We start from the raw sequence: 17,736 nt of genomic DNA, 5'->3' as shown, positions 1-17,736 counted from the left end.
GATGGAGGCCCAGGTAGCAGCCACTGCCAGGTCAGCCTTTTACCATCTGCAGCTGGCCAGGCAATTGGCTCCTTATCTCGGCCGTGAAGACCTGGCCACTGTGATCCATGCGACGGTCACCTCGAGGCTTGACTACTGTAACGCTCTCTACTTGGGGCTGCCTTTGTTGCAAATCCGGAAGCTGCAGCTAGTGCAGAATGCTGCGGACAGGTTGTTGTTGGGTCTATCTAGGCGAGACCATATCCGGACTGGGCTGCAAGCACTGCACTGGCTGCCAATAGCATACTGGATTCACTTCAAAGGCTGCACTGGCTGCCTATAGCATACCGGATTCGTTTCAAAGTGCTGGTGCTTACCTTTAAAGCCCTGAATGGCCAGGGTCCGGCCTACCTAAGGGACCGCCTCTCCCCGTATATTCCCCCAAGAGCACTGAGATCGGGGAACTTCCATCGCCTGGTGGTTCCAGGCCCCCGGGAAGTGAAGTTGACCCAAACCAGGACTAGGGCGTTTTCGGTGGCGGCTCCCACCTGGTGGAATGAGCTCCCGGAAGAGACTCGGGCCCTGTGGGACCTAGTGCAGTTCCGCAGGGCCTGCAAGATGGAGCTCTTCCGCCAGGCTTTTGAGGGGGAGCCGCCGCCGCCACTGTTCCATCAATGATATTCCAACCACCTACCCCATGGGGTGGGTGTCGCCCAATAGAGCTGGGGAACATTCTTCCTGGTGTCCTGCTGTAAAGAACTTAGCCGCCAGTGTGGGACATCGGCCGTCTTGGATTTTATGCAAATTAATCAAGCACCAAATTTTACGTTAGATACATTGTTTTATTATGCTGTTGATTGTATATATATTTTAACTTATGTAAGCCGCCCCGAGCTGAATACTGGATGGGGCGGGATATAAATCCCAACAATAAATAATAAATGAATAAATAAAAGCCCTTATAAATTGAGGATTAGAAAAGATAAGAATAAATAAGGGCTGAAGGACTCTGATTTGTGCCTGAAAAAATGTTGAAATAACTTGGGGATGCTCTGGGAATTTCTTTAAACAGTTAAAGGGATGGTTAAACGATAATTAATCTAGCATAACCGACTAAATCCATTGTATTATTAGTAGCTTTTTGAAAATAGCATGGTATTAAGATGATGTATGATCTCCTACTCTTGGATTTTTAGTTAATTGTGGGTCTTTTTTCTTTATTCCCTAGATGTAGTTCCCTTTCCTATATTTTCTGTTGTAATTTTGTAGTCTGAAAAAAAAAGCCAATAAACCCCCCCCCAGGGGGATGGGGAAAAAAGGTTATCCACAGAAAACAGATCCTAATGCATGGAAAGGGGGATTTCCCAAGAATTGTTTCCTCCTCATGATCAATGCTGTGCCCTTTTGTCTTTGAGAACGTAACAAGCACGTTAGACCTTTTCCACAGAGGTCATTTGTTCCACATTTCATGCTTAGGGGGTGAGTCTTTCTCCCGCTTTCCCACAGCATCATGGGGGCATTTGGATATCTCCCAGAGTTTCCCCCAACTTTTCTCCTATTTTCCCCAGACCTGCTTTGCTGCAGAGTTGAAGTTCTCAACCATGCCTGGGGTGGCTGCCACTTCAGATTCCCCTGGTCCTGCCCGAACTGCAGCCATTTTTTCTTCCCCTACCCTGGGAAGGTGGTTTTTCAATTGGCAAGTTGAATATTGTTGTACTGTTCCAATAATGCGTCTGTTAGGTTATACTGATACTGTAATATTCAATTGCTGATGTTATAAGCCAAATAAAAAGGCTCCGGTAGCATCACTGCAGGCGTTGACTGCAGCCATGAAATTTAAAGACACCTGCTCCTTGGGAGGAAAGCTATGGCAAACCTAGACAGTGTAATAAAAAGTAGAGACATCACCCTACCAACAAAAGTCCGTATGGTCAAAGAGATGATATTCCCGGTAGTCATGTATGGCTGCGAGAGTTGGAGCATAAGGAAGGCCGAGCGCTGAAGAATAGACGCTTTTGAATTATGGTGCTGGAGAAGACTCTTGAGAGTCCCTTGGACTGCAAGGAGATCAAATCAGTCAATCCTAAAGGAAATCAACCCTGACTGTTCCCTGGAAGGCCAGATACTGAAGCTGAAGCTCAAATACTTTGGCCACCAAATGAGAAGAGAGCACTCACTGGAGAAGAGCCTGATGCTGGGAAAGACTGAAGGTCAAAGAAGAAGGGGACGGCAAAGGATGAGATGGTTAGACAGTGTCATAGATGCAACGAACATGAAATTGAGCGAACTCCAGAGCATGACGGAAGACAGGAGGGCCTGGCTTGAAGTGGCCTCCTGGGGGATCTCAGACTACGCCAGTAGCCTCCTCTCCTGCTCTGCCACTGGCAGGGTGAGTGGGTGGGTGCCCTCAGCAGCATGACCAGCCCGCTAGGCAGTGTGCCCGTTGGTGAGTAGGATACCCATCACTGGACAGAGTCTCCTTGTTGTGTCCCCATGCCCCTTTCAAGTTGATGATGAAAAACTGTTATTTATACTCTGCCTTTCCCCACTCTAAGGAATGTAAGATAAGCCAACGTTGGATCAGGCCAATGGCCCATCTAGTCCAACACTCTGTCACACAGTGACCAGAAATACCAGGTGCCATCAGGAGGTCCACCAGTGGGGCCAGGACACTAGAAGCCCTCCCACTGTTGTTGTCCCCACCAAACACTAAGAATACAGAGCATCCCTTGCCTCAGACCAAGAGTTCCTATCTATACCTTGTGGCTAATAGCCACTGATGGACCTCTGCTCCATATGCTTATCTAATTCCCTCTTGAAGCTGTCCATGCTTGTAGCCGCCATCACAGGGCCAAGTATTTACCTTAATTCGGCGGGGGATGTATAGTTCTTTGTGGGACCATTCCCGCGGGGAAAACACAGGCGCTGCTCTATTCCGTCGCCCAGACGTGACATAGGCACGTAGCCGGGTGATACTCTAGCAATGGGGCTGGAAACTCGATGGTACCATCAAGTTTCCAGTCCCATTTACCAGAGCGTCGCCCAGCTACGTGCCTACGTCTGGGCAACGGAATAGTGCAGCGCCTGTGTTACAAGCAAAAATCTTCCGGCAGGGAAGCATGTGTCCCCCGCCAGTTTGTAGATAGGTACTCGGGAACCCTACGCCATCACCTCCTGTGGCAGTGAAATCCCTCTTTGGGTGAAGAAGTACTTCCTTTTATCTGTTCTAACCTGACTGCTCAGCAATTTCAGTGAGTGCCCTTGAGTTCTTGTGTTGTAAGAAAGGGAGAAAAGTACTTCTTTCTCGACCTGCTCTATCCCATGCATAATCTTATAAACCTCAATCATGTCAATCCTCAACCATCATTTCTCCAAGCTTAAGAGCCCCAAGTGTTTTAACCCTTCTTCATAAGGAAAGTGTTCCAACCCTTTTATCATTCGAGTTGCCCTTTTCTGCACTTTTTCCAAAGCTATAATATCCTTTTTAAGGTGTGGTGACCAGAACTGTACACAGTATTCCAAATGACGTTGCACCATTGATTTACAGGGGCATTATGATACTGGCTGATTTGTTTTCAATTCCCTTCCTAATAATCCCCAGCATAGTGTTGGTCTTTTTTATTGCAGTTGCACACTGTCTCAACATTTTCATTGAGTTATCTACTACAACTCCAAGACCTCTCTCTTGATCAGTCTCTGCCAGTTCAGACCCCATCAATGTGTATTTATAGTTAGGATTTTTGGCTCCAATGTGCATCACTTTGCACCTGGCCACATTGAACCCCATTTGCCATGTTGCCGCCCACTTGCCCATCCTTGACAGATCCCTTTGGAGTGCCTCACAATCCTCACTGGTTTTCACCACCCTGAACAACTTCGTATCATCCGCAAATTTAGCCACTTCACTGCTTACTCTCAACTCCGAATCATTACTGAACAAGTTAAAAAGCAGTGGACCAAGTACTGATCCCTGCGGTACCCCACTGCTTACCACCCTCCACTGACATTCTTGCCTTAGGGTCTGCCATCTGGTCTGGAGATCAGGTGTAATTCCAAAAGAACTCCATGTTGACTTGTAAGGCTTCAGAACAGGTGATCATGTCCATCTAAACTGACACTTTGTTTGACAGCTACAGGAACCAGAACTAACCGGTCCAGGCAGGAGCTGGAAAAAGCTCTTTCACAGTGACTGAGCAGGAAGCTGATTGGCTGATTACTGTATATATGTGTATGTAGTCTGTGTCTGTATCTCCTTCTGCCTTTATGCGGTGTCTTGCGAAGCACTTTGATGGTGAGCTGTATATATTGTAAAATAAAACTGTACATAGTTAACCACAAGACTGTGTCAGCGTGGTTTGCTACAGTTAGCTCTCAGCAGGGCATAACTGGACTTTAGCTAGAGCGGTCTGACTCAAATTCAACACACTGCACGACACTCCAGTCCAGGCCCTATTTGGAGATTGGAAACCCTATGTGACTCATCTGTGGGGTGCAAAGAAGTATTGCAGAAACCACAGGTCTTTCTTGGGGTTTCAACCTTGTCCTCTAGCACTGAACAGGACAGGGGGGGGTCAATGGTTTGCAGGAAGCTTTCTGCTGTTCAGAGGGATGTCAGTAGATTGTTGCTTTAAATGCTAAGGACTCTGGCCCGTTCACTGGGCAATCTGGGCCTTGCAGAGTGGCACATGTTCCCCTTCCTGCACAAAATGTCCATGAGGAGGGAACCAATGAATCCGGCAGTGTAGCTAGGCTGTGGATTACAGGTTCCCAAACTCTGGCTGTTAATTTCTGAAGCCTTAAAGCAGGCATGTTATTATGAGGGCTGGACCTGACATAAATGGGACTTTGTCAGGCTGGGCCACGTGTGTCATAAAATGTAATGCAAGGTAGTGGATATATAAACTTTATCAAGGACACAGACAAATAGAAAGAATTTTAAAAATAAAACATGCTTCAAACATTAGCACTCTTGCAATATTTTGTTTATTTAACAGTCTCTGACAACTGACACCTCTTGCTCTGAATTATTGCATCAGAATCTGGAGCCCATGTCTGTCCTGTAGCAATCTTGAGCATGCTATTCAGGTGTTTATCAGTAAGTTGAAAACCTACTTTTGGTTTATTGATATTAATTACCGAAATCTCATGGTCAATGCTCTGAGCCTAAGATCCAGGGGAAAACATGAAATGGCTGGGCATTGCGAGTTTTTGTACATAAGTTGTTTTGTAGGCTGGTCAAGAACATATGAAGGTATCATGATACAGAACGAGGGCTACGTGTTTGTCTACAAAACTATAGTCTTCGCCAGGGAAATAACTACAACTCCTATGAGGCACTGCAAGAATAGAGAGACAGCAATATATATTGTGGTCAGTATCAGCCTACTATCTGGGAAGTCAAAAATACCCAGTCCACAAAGGAAATGTGCTGGGTGAACTTGATCTGAACAGACACTCTCAGCCTAATCTACCTCACTGGCTTGTTGTTATTCCTCATCTAAATAGTCCACATTGCTTTCCTACTGAGTAATATTGGATCATGAGGGCATGAATACAGTGAAAAAGAGGAAGGGAGCTCCATTGCATCCAGGAGAGCCCTGGCATAACCAGCCCAACAAAACACACATATTCTCTCTGAAGAAAGGCAAAAAAACTAATTCCTTGAATAAAACATTGTTGGTTTTAATGGTGCTTTGTATCTCTCCAGTGCGACTGAGGGAACTCAGCAAAGTAAGCTCTGGCTCTTTCTCTCCCTCCCTAGGGGGCAAGGACGGGGAGCAGCCTCAGTCAATGGAGGAAAGAGAGGCTTTGCTCTGTAGGTTCTGCACAATAGAGAGAGCCTGGCAAAGTAAGCTCTGGCTCTTTCTCTCCCTCCCTAGGGGGCAAGGACGGGGAGCAGCCTCAGTCAATGGAGGAAAGAGAGGCTTTGCTCTGTAGGTTCTGCACAATAGAGAGAGCCTGGCAAAGCAAGCTGTGTCACAGAAGGAAGCAAGAGAGAGGGAAAAGGGAGGACTTCTGGTTGGCGGCGACTCACGAGCACCGATGGGGGCAACTCGGATCGGGGCAGCAGGGAGGGGGATTGGTTGGCTCCGACCTCCCCAAGAAGCTCCGGGTGGGAGCTTCTAGCTTGGAGTGCCAAAGGGGCTGCCCCTGAAGTTTTGGCTCGGGGGAACCAAGCTCCTTTCTGCTCCGAAGGTCCCGCTGTCCCGAGGCCAGCAATGGTGCTCAGAGACGTTACTGGACCAGAGCATACAAGGACTTAAACAACAAGAATCTATCTATGTGGTGAAGCGATCCAGAAATTTAAAGAAACGAATTTAATTTTCAGAAAGAAAGACATTTGCAAGAGGGGGGTGGAACAAATACTGAAATAGTTAAACGGCACAGCACCATGCAGAAAGGGGGGATTCGCAGAGGAAGAACCCTATCCGTTGTGAAATCACAACAAAAAATAGAAGCATGTCAGATTTAAGCTATTAAAAACCCACCCTCTGCCTCTGGACCCCATTTTCCCCCCTCGCTGAGACATTGTTTATGTTTTGCCAGAGAAAAAGGATGAGAATTTAAGAGAAATCATAAGTGAAGCTATGGCCCCCCTGATTAATCGCAAACCTGAAATGATAAAAGCAGATATTGATATGATTTACAGAACCTATTCAGAGTTTGTAAAAAAAATAACCTCCCAGGGGAAATTGTGAAATTTGCAAAAAGATCAACAAGAGACTTAATACTTAAAGCTTCTATTGCTACAACAATTAAAATTCAAGAAGAGGAGATAAAAATATTGAAAAATGTTCCATATGAAATACGGGGGGAAAGGAAGCAATATAGAAATATGACGGCTTTTCTTTAAAAAAAAAAAAAGTCCAGTATAGATGGATTCTTCCAGAAGGACTTATTTTCAACTTTAATTAGAAGAAGGAAAATATTGACTCTTTATTAAAAGCAGAACTATTTCTTAAGCAACAACAGACCCCATCTAAACAAAGAAATGGAGCAGAGGAAGATAAGGCAACGGAGAAGAGCAGCGAACAACAAAAATCGGATTCAGACAGTTCATCCTCTACAGCTTCTTCTGTGTCTTTGGGTGAAATCTTTGACTCTGACTCTGATTTGGACTTGGGGGCTGCGACTCCCAAAACCTTTAAAGTTAATTTCCCCTGGCAGAAGAAGAAAAAAAAAATAAAGATAAGAAGAAATCTAAGTGAAGGTCTGAGATTGTCTGTGTTGGCATTTAACGACTTTATATTAATATCCAGATGTGATAATAATCAACAAGATTTTTTGATCTTTCTTTTAGAAATTAAATAACTGAATGTAATCACAAATACGTAGATAAATACCCAAAGCACATGAATAGTATATCAAAGTGCCTTGTTACTCTTTTTTGTAGTTTTTTTAGGCTTTGTAGTTATTAGTTTTGTAGTATGTAGTAGAAAATCAATAAAAATTTATTGAAAAAATAAAGAGAGAGGGGGAGAAGGAAGCAGACTAGAACCAGTTGCTTGCGGGCTGCAAATGCTCCAGGCATTTATATAGTTTCACTCCTGAGTACATTCTTTTCCTACTCTATAGGCATCTCCATAGTTTGTCCCCTATGTGAATCCTTTGATAGGAAGTAAGAATTCCACTCTTACTGAAGCTTTTCCCACATTCCAAGCATTTATATGGTTTCTTCCTTGTGTGAATCCTTTGATGGGAAGTAAGGTTAAAACTCTGCCTAAAGCTTTTCCCACATTCCAGGCATTTATATGGTTTCTCTCGTGTGCGAATCCTTTGATGGGAAGTAAGTTTTCCATGGTCCATGAAACTTTTCCCACACTCCAGGCATTTATATAATTTCTCCCCCATGTGAATTCTTTTTAATTTTTTTTATTATTTTGAACGATAACATCAACATATTAAACCATAACATAGTACATTGAATTATGCTTATTTTGATATTGAATACATATACTTACTCATGTACATGAGTAAACCGATATCAGTGTACATTAAACATATTACACAATGAAGCAGTGAGACTCACTGCAATATGTAAATATAGTCAAAACATAACTAAAACAGTTTTTAACTAAAGGAAATGCTTTGTTAATTGATATTTAATACTGCTCACTTACAGAAATAAAAAGTTTATAAATTAGAATAACCTCTATCCAATTCAAAATAATATATCAAATCCATTTTTCAAATTGGGACCATTCAGAGGAAATAAATTGCTGCTGAGATAAGTATTCGAACACCGGGTACCACTTTCCAACAAACATCTCTTGCTTTGAATTTTGATGGGTAACAGTTTGTTATTAACTGCATCCATAAGATAATGGTTCCACAATTTACGGAACCAGACTTCAATCGTTGGTGCTTTAGTGTCTTTCCAAAAAGTCACTATTGTGGTTTTGGCAGAATCCAGCATGACCTCAATAGTAGCTTTATGTGGTCTTTCTATTAAATCTTGTGGCCATGTGTTTAGAAATAAAACTTCTGGTGTACATGGTACTTTTACCACAGTGACTTCTTCAATGATCCTTATAATTTCTAACCAAAAGGATTTAACTTTTATACACCCCCACCAACAACGGGCAAAGTCACCTATTTGTTTACAATCTTTCCAACACCTCGGAGAGATTGTTGATGATACGTGTGAAAGTTTCTGGGGGGTCGCGTACCATCTTGTCATAAGTTTTAGATTTTGAAATCGAATTGCCATAGAGGTGGTACAGAAGCTAGTAGAATTCCAAAATTTGGTTCTATGTCTTCATTAAGGATTGTTGCACAGTCTTTCTGCTTGGCAGATTGATATTGCAGATTTGGTGCACTGGATTGTTGATTCAATAATGAATAAATTTTAGAGATCAGTCCTCTGTTTATCCCATCTGAATCTTGGATCAGACATTCTAATTTCGTTAATGGCTGTGACATCAGCTTAATTATATCAAAAGAATTTACTAAGTGACTCAATTGTAAGAAGAGAAACCAGGGTATAGTTTGGCCCAAATTCCGGTCTAGTACTGCCTTACTCTTCACTCCTTGTTTATTGGCAATATCTACAATGTGAGATATGTTTTTACTTTTCCATTGCTTTACAAAATTAGGGTCAGTGCCAGGTATAAACTATTTCTGGTTGAGAAATGACGTGTATCTAGATATCTTGGGTAGGAAAGATTGAGTGTGCTGCTTCCAGCTTTGAACAGCCAGGTAAAGTACTGTTATGGTGTCTCTTGATTCAGGGGAAATATTTCCACGAGTCCATACCATGTCTGCTAAAGAATGTGGGGACAACAAATCATCACAAATTTCTACCCAATCCGGTCTTTTGGAAGATCGTAACATTTTAAGTGTAATGGCCAGTAAGATCGCTCTATTATATAACACCAAATCCGGTAAGGCGAACTCCCCCATTGATCTAGGCCTCTTTAGGATAGACAAACTTATTCTGGGTTTTTTCTTATCCCATAAAAATTGGGTCAAAGTGGTTTGCCACCGTTTACAAATTGCAAGTGGAATAGCTTGTGGGATTGTCCTAAATAAAAAAATAAATTTAGGTAAAATAAAGGATTTAATTAGATTAAATCTTTCAATCTAGTTTATGTTTAACTTATTCCATTTGTGTATTATGTTGATCAATTCAGAATGCATCATGTGATGATTAAGTGTCGCAACTCATCCTGAACAAGCGGGATCTGGATACCTAGATACGTTACCTAGATACAGTCTGGATTTTTTGAACAATAGAAACCTCTTTCGATATTTATGTAATGTCTTTACCCTTATTTAAATCTGTAAGTTTTTGTTTAATTACAATCTTAATTGATTCAAAGAAGTTCTAACACTGGATTAAAATCTACTCTATAAATTGTGTGTATTTTAAAAAAATTAATTATATCTTAAAAACTTTTAAAATTCCAATAAATTTGTTATGCAGAATCAACAATAAACAGTACAATTAATTGATCTTTCTTTCCTTCTAAAACTAAATATCAAAGGTTAAAAACTGTTTTATGAATTTCAAAAATTTATATACTTTCCTTGTTGATTCTCAAGACTCCTGCAAACACCAAAAGTTTTTCAGGAGACCAGGTTTTTAAAACCCAGTTAATACTTTGAGAACCTAGTGTTTGAGTGAAGCTGAACTACAGCCACTCATCCAGGACTTCCTCCTCTCTTCAAACATAATATATAAAAATATCTAAGCAAACAACTGTATTGCTACTTTAATATAAGCTTGAACAGCAAACCAATTTACATAGTTATCTCTAACCACACAGAGATCAGTAACCTTCTGAGTTAAAATTCTCTACATTGCTCACACTACCAAAAATTCACGTTTCATCTAATTTTATATGTTTAGTTTTAACTTCTATATTTTCCCTCAAACTTATGGGCATACACTAGCTTTTATAACAAAAATTATCCATACAACTCTAATGCCACACAATCTGTATGTAGTCTGCATCTCCCCTTTCCCTGTCAGGTAGTACTCATGTCTCTGAGCGGACAATCTTGTTTGGCTCCAATGGCGGTGGTGATGATGCTTCTAGCCTTCTTTTTAGTGACTTTAGTGTAATGTCCATTGGGACTTTAAGATTTAACATCCGAAGCAGCTGCTTTCCTTCTTCCAGCGACGTGATTTGATGATTCTTGCCCATGTGTTTAAGCTGTAAGATGAAGGGTGAGATCCACTTGTACCTCTTGTTAGCTTCAATAAGTCGCACTGTTATGGGTTTTAGCTCGCACCTTTTCTCTAGAGCTTCTGGTGGCAAGTCCTGATAGATTTCAACTTTTCCTCCTTTATAAATGAGGTATCCTATTTCCCTTGCTTTTTGCAGAATCTTTTGTTTAAATCTTAAGTCTAAAACTGTAAACAGAATATCTCTAGACGATCGGTTCTTCAGTGCTTTAAGTGTTTCCAGCCGATATGCCTTGGTTACTGCTGGCAGGATGTCGTCTTCGAGTTGTACTTCTTTAGTCAGCCATTTTGATAGGAACGTTGTGAGATTTTCCGGATCCTCCACGTTCTCCTCTAGCCCCCGAATTTTTAAATTATTCTGTCTCATAGAGAGATCTATTTTTAACGCTCTTTCTGCGATTGCATCTTCACTCTAATGTATTTCACGTATAGCATTTTGATTTAGTATGGTGTTAGTTATCACGGTTTCGGCAATGCCTTTTGTTTCTCTGATACTTTTCTGCATTATTCTAACTGGTCATATATAGGTTTCAGCATTGTGGATTAACTGTCTAGCATTGTCTTTTGATTTTCAACAAACGCCGCTGCTAGGTAGGCAGTTGTGACAGGGGCATTTTGTTTTTCTGCATCAGTATTGGTCAGCGCCATTTTGGCAGTTATTAAGCGGCACTGCGCTGGCAGAAACGATCCCAATGCTGTGTTTATTTTTACTTGTACCTTACTGTTTTTGATATTTTTGTGTTGAGGAAGTGTTTCTCTTTCTGTCTCCATACACTGTTCCTGTTAATCTCTCAGTTTGTTTGCTTGGTGATTAGAAGAGGGGAGGTTATCCTCGGAGCGGTAGATTCAGGCGGCCATTTTCAAATTGGCATCGCCATGCCCCCCCATGTGAATTCTTTCATGGGAAGTAAGGCTTCCCCTCACCCTGAAGCTTTTTCAACAATACAATGATCTATATGGCATCTCCCCGTGTGAATCCTTTGATGGAAAGTAAAATGTCCACTCTGGTTAAAACTTTTCCCACACTCCAGGAATTTATATGATTTTTAACCTGTTTGGATTTTTTCATGGGAAGCAAGGTTGCCTCTCGGACTGAAGCTTTTCCCACACTCCAGGCATTTATACAGCTTTTCCCATGTGAATTCTTTGATGGGAAGTAAGGTGATTACTCTTCCTGAAGCTTTTCCCACACTCCAGGCATTTATATGGTTTTTCACCTGTGTGAATTCTCCGATGAGAAGTAAGGTTTCCATGTACAGTGAAGCTTCTCCCACACTCTAGGCATTTATAAGGTTTCTCCCCTCTGTGAATTCTTTTATGAGCATGAAAATTCCCACCTTGTGTGAAGCTTTTCCCACATGCTAGGCATTTATATGGTTTCTCCCCTGTGTGAATTCTTTCATGGGAAGCAAGGCTTCCACTGTTCCTGAAGCTTTTCCCACATTGCAGGCATCTATACGGCTTCTCCCCCATGTGAATTCTTTTATGGCTTGTAAGGCTGTCCCTCACTCTGAAGCTTTTCCCACATTCCATGCATTTATATGGCTTCTCCCCTGTGTGAATTCTTTGATGGGAAGCAAGACTTCCTCCCTGACTGAAGCTTTTCCCACACTCCAGGCACTGATATGGTTTCTCTCCTGTGTGAATCCTTTGATGACAAGCAAGGCCTCCACTCTGAGTGAAGCTTTTCCCACACTGCAGGCATTTATATGGTTTCTCCCCTCTATGAATTCTTTGATGGGGAATAAGTTCCGCACTCCATCTGAAGCTTTTCCCACACTCTAAACATTTATATCGTTTCTCCCCTCTGTGAACTTTCTGATGAGAAGAAAGGTGTCCACCACTGCTGAAGCTTTTTCCACATTCCTTGCATTTATATGGTTTCTGCCCTGTGTGAATTCTTCGATGGACATTAAGGTTTCCACTCCGACTGAAGCTTTTCCCACACTCCAAGCATTTATATGGTTTCTCCCCTGTATGAATTCTTTGATGGCAAGTAAGGCTTTTATGGTCACTTAACATTTTCCCACACTCCAGGCATTTATATGGTTTCTCCCCTGTGTGAACTTTTTGATGATAAGCAAGGTTTCCACTCTGACTGAAGTCTTTTCCACACTCCAGGCATTTATATGGTTTGTCTCCTGTGTGAATTCTTTTGTGGGAAGCAAGGTTTCCACTCTGACTAAAGCTTTTTCCACATTCAAGGCATTTATGTGGTTTTTCCCCTGTGTGAATTCTTTGATGGTAGGAAAGGTGCCCACTCTGACTGAAGGTTTTCCCACACTCTGGGCATTTATATGGTTTCTCCCCTTTGTGCATTCTTTGATGGGAAGTTAGTATATATTTTCGGCTAAAGCTTTTCCCGCAATCCAGGCATTTATATATTTTCCTTTTTTCATTGGAGTTCCTTTGAATATTAATAATTTCTCTGCTTCGAGTACACATATTCCCATTTTTTCCATTGCATATTTTTTTCTGTACAGAGTCACTGCCCTGTAAAAGACCAGAAGTATTTCTCCCTTTATATGGATGCTTTCCCTCCTTGTTCCTCTGGGCATCACTATATTCACGTTTGTCTTTCATGTCTGAATATGTATCCATTTTCTTTATCCAGAGGTGCTCAGGTGGTTCATCTGCTGATTCCGACACTACTCCTGCTAAAAGAAAGAAAAACCATTTGTGATGATGACCTTGTGTGGTGATGAATAAAAAACTGGGGTAATTTTAAACTGAACAATTAATCTGGAACCAATAGCTTACTTTGGCCTTTGTCTCTATACATTTCAGAGATAATTGAAACGGTGAGTTTTTACATACTGGATTTTCTTATGCTCAGATGAGTTAGTCTTGTGGAGTTCAATGGTTTGTTTTTTGTGCCTCCATTTCATGCCACACTGTATAATATACAGTGCTCTTTCTGAAACTGTTGCCATTTTGGACTCTGCACTTGAACAAAGCCTCATTCTCTGGCTCCTGCAGTGTGGAGAATCTCTCTTAACAACTTGGGTTTCAAGAACTTTCCCCTCTCTCCACCTTGGCAGCTGTAAAGGGGAGATTCTGATACTATTAAGGAGAGTCTGTTTCAGGCAAGCAGACTGTGAGCCTCTTAGAGGCCTAGGGTGGTAGATGTGAGAAACAAGAAAGAGGACTGGAGTGGGACAAAGGCTGGATGCAGGGGAACTCCTTGCTGAGGTCTAGCCTCTTGAGACCATTGCAAGCAGCATAAATCCCGCATTGCCAGTGGCAAAAAAGAGCCCACAGGGTCATTTCACCACAGTTTCCCCCACCAGTGCTGGAACGACCCATCCTCAGAAGGGCACCCCACCATCCCCTCTCCCAGTATGCTAAAAGAACAGTGCCCCCCCCCCAAGGGCTTTAGACCCAGCAACTGTCCTCCCCTTTTCTTAGCAAGTAAAGTTGGGAAGACAGCCGGAATGGTAAAAACTAAAGGATCGAGTTTACATTCAAAAAGAGAATGAAGAATTCATTCTCAATTCACACTGAGATGCACCAAGAGGGACTGAAGGGAGAAGCACTCCTGCCTCCCAGTGGGGGAATCTGCTGTGGAGCCCCGCCCCCTTCCAAGACCCCTTCTGCACCTTTCATGGCATATTAAATCAGCTTCCCGGCTGACTGCTCCGGACAGCTGTCAGAAGAGACAAATCCTAGGTATGGTTTAAAATACACGGGGACAGCCAGGATTTCTTCTGGAAGAGGCTGGATTCTATACTGGCGCAATGAATTTGCCAGAGACTTCAGAATAACTTAGAATGCTGTTCTCTGTGTGCAGCAAGGAAACGGCAGGAACCCACAAGCCCACGAAAGATACCTGAGCAGCGACCTGTCAATCCCTCCTCTTCATCCGCGGTCAGAAGAAACGGTTCTTCCTCTTCTTCCAGCCGGGATATGAGATCAGGTTTGGCAATCGGAGGTCCTTTTGATCAGGGAAAAACACACACAAAATTATAACTTAATGTGCCTGCACATCAATTCAGCCATTCCAGGCAGAATTTGTCTCTCCAGATATACACAACAGGGAAATAATAGGGGTGGGGTGGAGTCAGGCTAGGAGCCAGAATTTTTTGGTTTGGGGGGAATTTTTTTTCTTCTGGGGCAGCCATTTTTTCTCTTTGAAAAAATTAATTGCAGCTCTTCAAACATGAACTGTATTTTTAGGCACCTTAACACTATCTGTAGCCAGTGTCTCTTATGGGGGAGAAATGAGGGAGGATTCCCCCCCCCCCCCACACACACACAAGAAGCACCAGGCAAGCCAAGTGTGGAGCCGCCAGCAGATCACCATTCTGGGCATCAAGTCGACTGCTTCTGATCCAGGACCTCATCCTGTTTCCACTGGCCAGACAGCCGTGGAACCCCCAAGACGGGCAGAAAAGTGGGTCCCTCCTAGGACGTGGATTCTGTGGCTCAGATAACACCCGGGGTAGAATCCAGAAGGCATCGGGGCGTGAGACTGGCCGAGGCGCCCCAAGTCAGTGCCTCACTTTGAGGCGCGCTCCTTCAGCCGTGGGCTCGGCAGCCACCCTTCCTCCAGCAGAGTGCCAAAGTGCCCCTATTGGCTGTGCAGCCCACTGAGCTCCGCCTGGCTAGGCTGTCTCTTGGCAGCCACCTGCTCTGACCTCTCCCCAGCCAGCCAGCCAGCCCTCTGTCCAGGTCAGCTGGTGGGACACCCAAGCCGGCCGGAGGAGGCAGGGGCTGAGGCCAGAGTGGGAATGACGTCCCTCGGCCTCTCTCCCTCCCTCCTTGGCTTTGTTCCTCCCTCCCACATCTATCACCGCTGTCACCACCTGACGAGTGCTGCCCTGAGCCCCACAAGGGCTCTGCCTGCCACCAGTGGTGGGAAAGCTAAGGTGCTCCAGCCAAGCGACGGACTTCCCAGTAGACGCAGGTGGGTGTGCCCTGGTGCGGGCCCCACTTGGCACTCCCCAATATTAAAAAACATTATTTCTAGCGAGGCCTTGTGGGGCCTGGCTGATGCGTGCTGGGGCTGGGCCCCTGGGGGACCCCACCGTAGCTACGGGCCTGGGCGGAGTACAGTGTGGAGCAAGAAGAAGCAATATGGCGCTGGCATTTCTGTGCCAGCTGGAAGGGAAATGCCGACTGAGAACTAAGTAACGCAGCAGAGAAGCCAGCAGAGTCCCCTCCACAGCCCCATCCCAGCCCAGGTTAAGGGAAGGCTCAGACCCAAGCAGGAAGCCCCACCTTTAGACCGCCCCACCTTCTCCCCACCAAGCATCCCTTGGCCCACCTCAGAGGAAGGGTCGCGGAAGGTGGCTGAGATCAGCCATCGGGACCAGGGCAGACTCCCCGACCCCATCTTTCCTCAGTAACGACCACCTTACTCCTCACAATAAGAAGTCAGGGAAGAACAAAAGGACCCTCACCCAGAGAGGCCACGTTCCCAAAATTCTCCAGCATGACTTCCTTGTAGAGAGCTCTCTGGGCTGGGCGCAGCAGGGTCCACTGCCCCCGGGTGAAATACACGGCCACCTCTTCAAAGGACACCCCGCCCTGCAAGGAGGAGGAGGAAGCATTTATTTACAGGGAAAGCTGGTCCATGGGGGGGAAGCAAAAAACTGAGAGAGTTCATCCGTCGTGAGAGACCAGAAAAAAGAGGAAGAGAGAAGATTCACGATCTGAATCCTCCGTATGCATGTTAATCTAGGTATTCTTCCGTTGTTTCATCAGAGCCGTTAACAAGTGTAGTGATGTGAAAAAAACGAATTGTGTCATCGTTCCTGGGAAGAGCCGGGAATGAGGGAAGAGGAACACCCATTTTCTGTTTCTATCAGCTGGAGCCTGAGCAGAATGAGGGAAGTCTACGGCTGAGGGAGCTCTGTAAATTGGGTATTACCAACGCTCCCTCTAAGCTGTGGAGCCCTGTGAGCAAAAATGCTACTCTGTGAGCTACTGCCATTGAAGTTGTGGGCAAGCGATTTGGTTACTGCATAAATTAGTTTGTTCTGGAGCCATCCCTCCTGAGCTAAGACAAAAATCTGTGAGTTGGAGGCTAAAGCACTGTGAGCTAGCTCACACTAACTCAGCTTAGAGGGAACACTGCTTATTACCACAAAAATTTAAAGTTCCTCCCTCTCCCAAAATACTAGTACTTGAGGGCATCCGATGAAGCGGATGAGGACTAGGGTCAGGGCGCACAAAAGGAAACACTACTTTACACAGAGAACGATCAAAATGTGGAATTCGTTCACAGAAGACAGAGTGCCACAGGAAACAATAGCTTCAAAAGGAGATTAGATGGGTTCATGGAGGAGTCTCTCAATGGCTACTAGCCGTGGTGACTGAGGGGAACCTCCACATTTGGAGGCACTAATCCTCTGAACCCCAGAGCCAGGAGGCCACATCAGGGGAAGTCCCCAACCTCTGTGCCTTGTTGTTGGCCTTCCAGAAGAACTGGTAGGCCACTGTGTGAGACAGGATACTGGACTAGTTGGACCACTGGTTTAAGCATTCAACAGGGCTTGTCTTGTATTATTAAGTTTGCCGAGGGACTGAGAGTGTTTTAATATAAAGAGAGAAAGAACGCACTTTGAAACCACAAGGGTGCACTTGCCTCAGGCGCACAACACCTCGGGGCACAAAAAAAATGTGTAAGAACATAAGAACATAAGAGATGCCAATGTTGGATCAGGCCAAAGGCCCATCCAGTCCAACACTCTGTATCCCACAGTGGCCAGAAATACCAGTGCCATCAGGAGGTCCACCAGTGGGGCCAGGACATTAGAAGCCCTCCCACTGTTGACCCCCCCCCAAGCACCAAGATGACAGAGCATCACTTGCCCCAGAGTCCCTATCTATACCTTGTGGCTAATAGCCACTGATGGACCTCTGCTCCATATGCTTATCTAATTCCCTTTTGAAGCCGTCCATGCTTGTAGCTGCCACCACTTCCTGTGGCAGTGAATTCCAAGTGTTAATCACTCTTTGGGTGAAGAAGTACTTCCTTTTATCCGTTCTAACCCGACCGCTCAGCAATTTCATGGAGTGCCCACGGGTTCTTGTATTGTGAGAAAGGGAGAAAAGTACCTCTT

The 17,736-nt window shown here is 44.2% G+C and overlaps 2 protein-coding genes across 2 annotated transcripts in view; one reads left to right on the top strand and one right to left on the bottom strand.

Moving 5' to 3' along the window:
• LOC107123818 (zinc finger protein 208-like) overlaps positions 1 to 17,736 on the top strand; it is a 119,219-nt gene that overhangs the window by 47,460 nt on the left and 54,023 nt on the right. The gene's annotated exons all lie outside the window — the stretch shown is intronic.
• The window catches only part of LOC107123819 (zinc finger protein 850-like), a 399,053-nt gene continuing 392,396 nt past the window's right edge, over positions 11,080 to 17,736 (bottom strand). The window contains exon 7 of the mRNA XM_015427160.1: positions 11,080 to 13,020. Within this exon, the coding sequence (XP_015282646.1) occupies positions 11,789 to 13,020 (1,232 nt within the window). The 3' untranslated portion in view covers positions 11,080 to 11,788. The remainder of the gene's footprint in view (positions 13,021 to 17,736) is intronic.

Source organism: Gekko japonicus, unplaced genomic scaffold (genome assembly GCF_001447785.1).
Source record: "Gekko japonicus isolate JY-2015 unplaced genomic scaffold, Gekko_japonicus_V1.1 scaffold712, whole genome shotgun sequence".
NCBI classification, from domain to species: domain Eukaryota; kingdom Metazoa; phylum Chordata; class Lepidosauria; order Squamata; family Gekkonidae; genus Gekko; species Gekko japonicus.
Note: the sequence above shows the minus strand (reverse complement) of the source record. Positions and strands in the feature narration are given on the sequence as shown.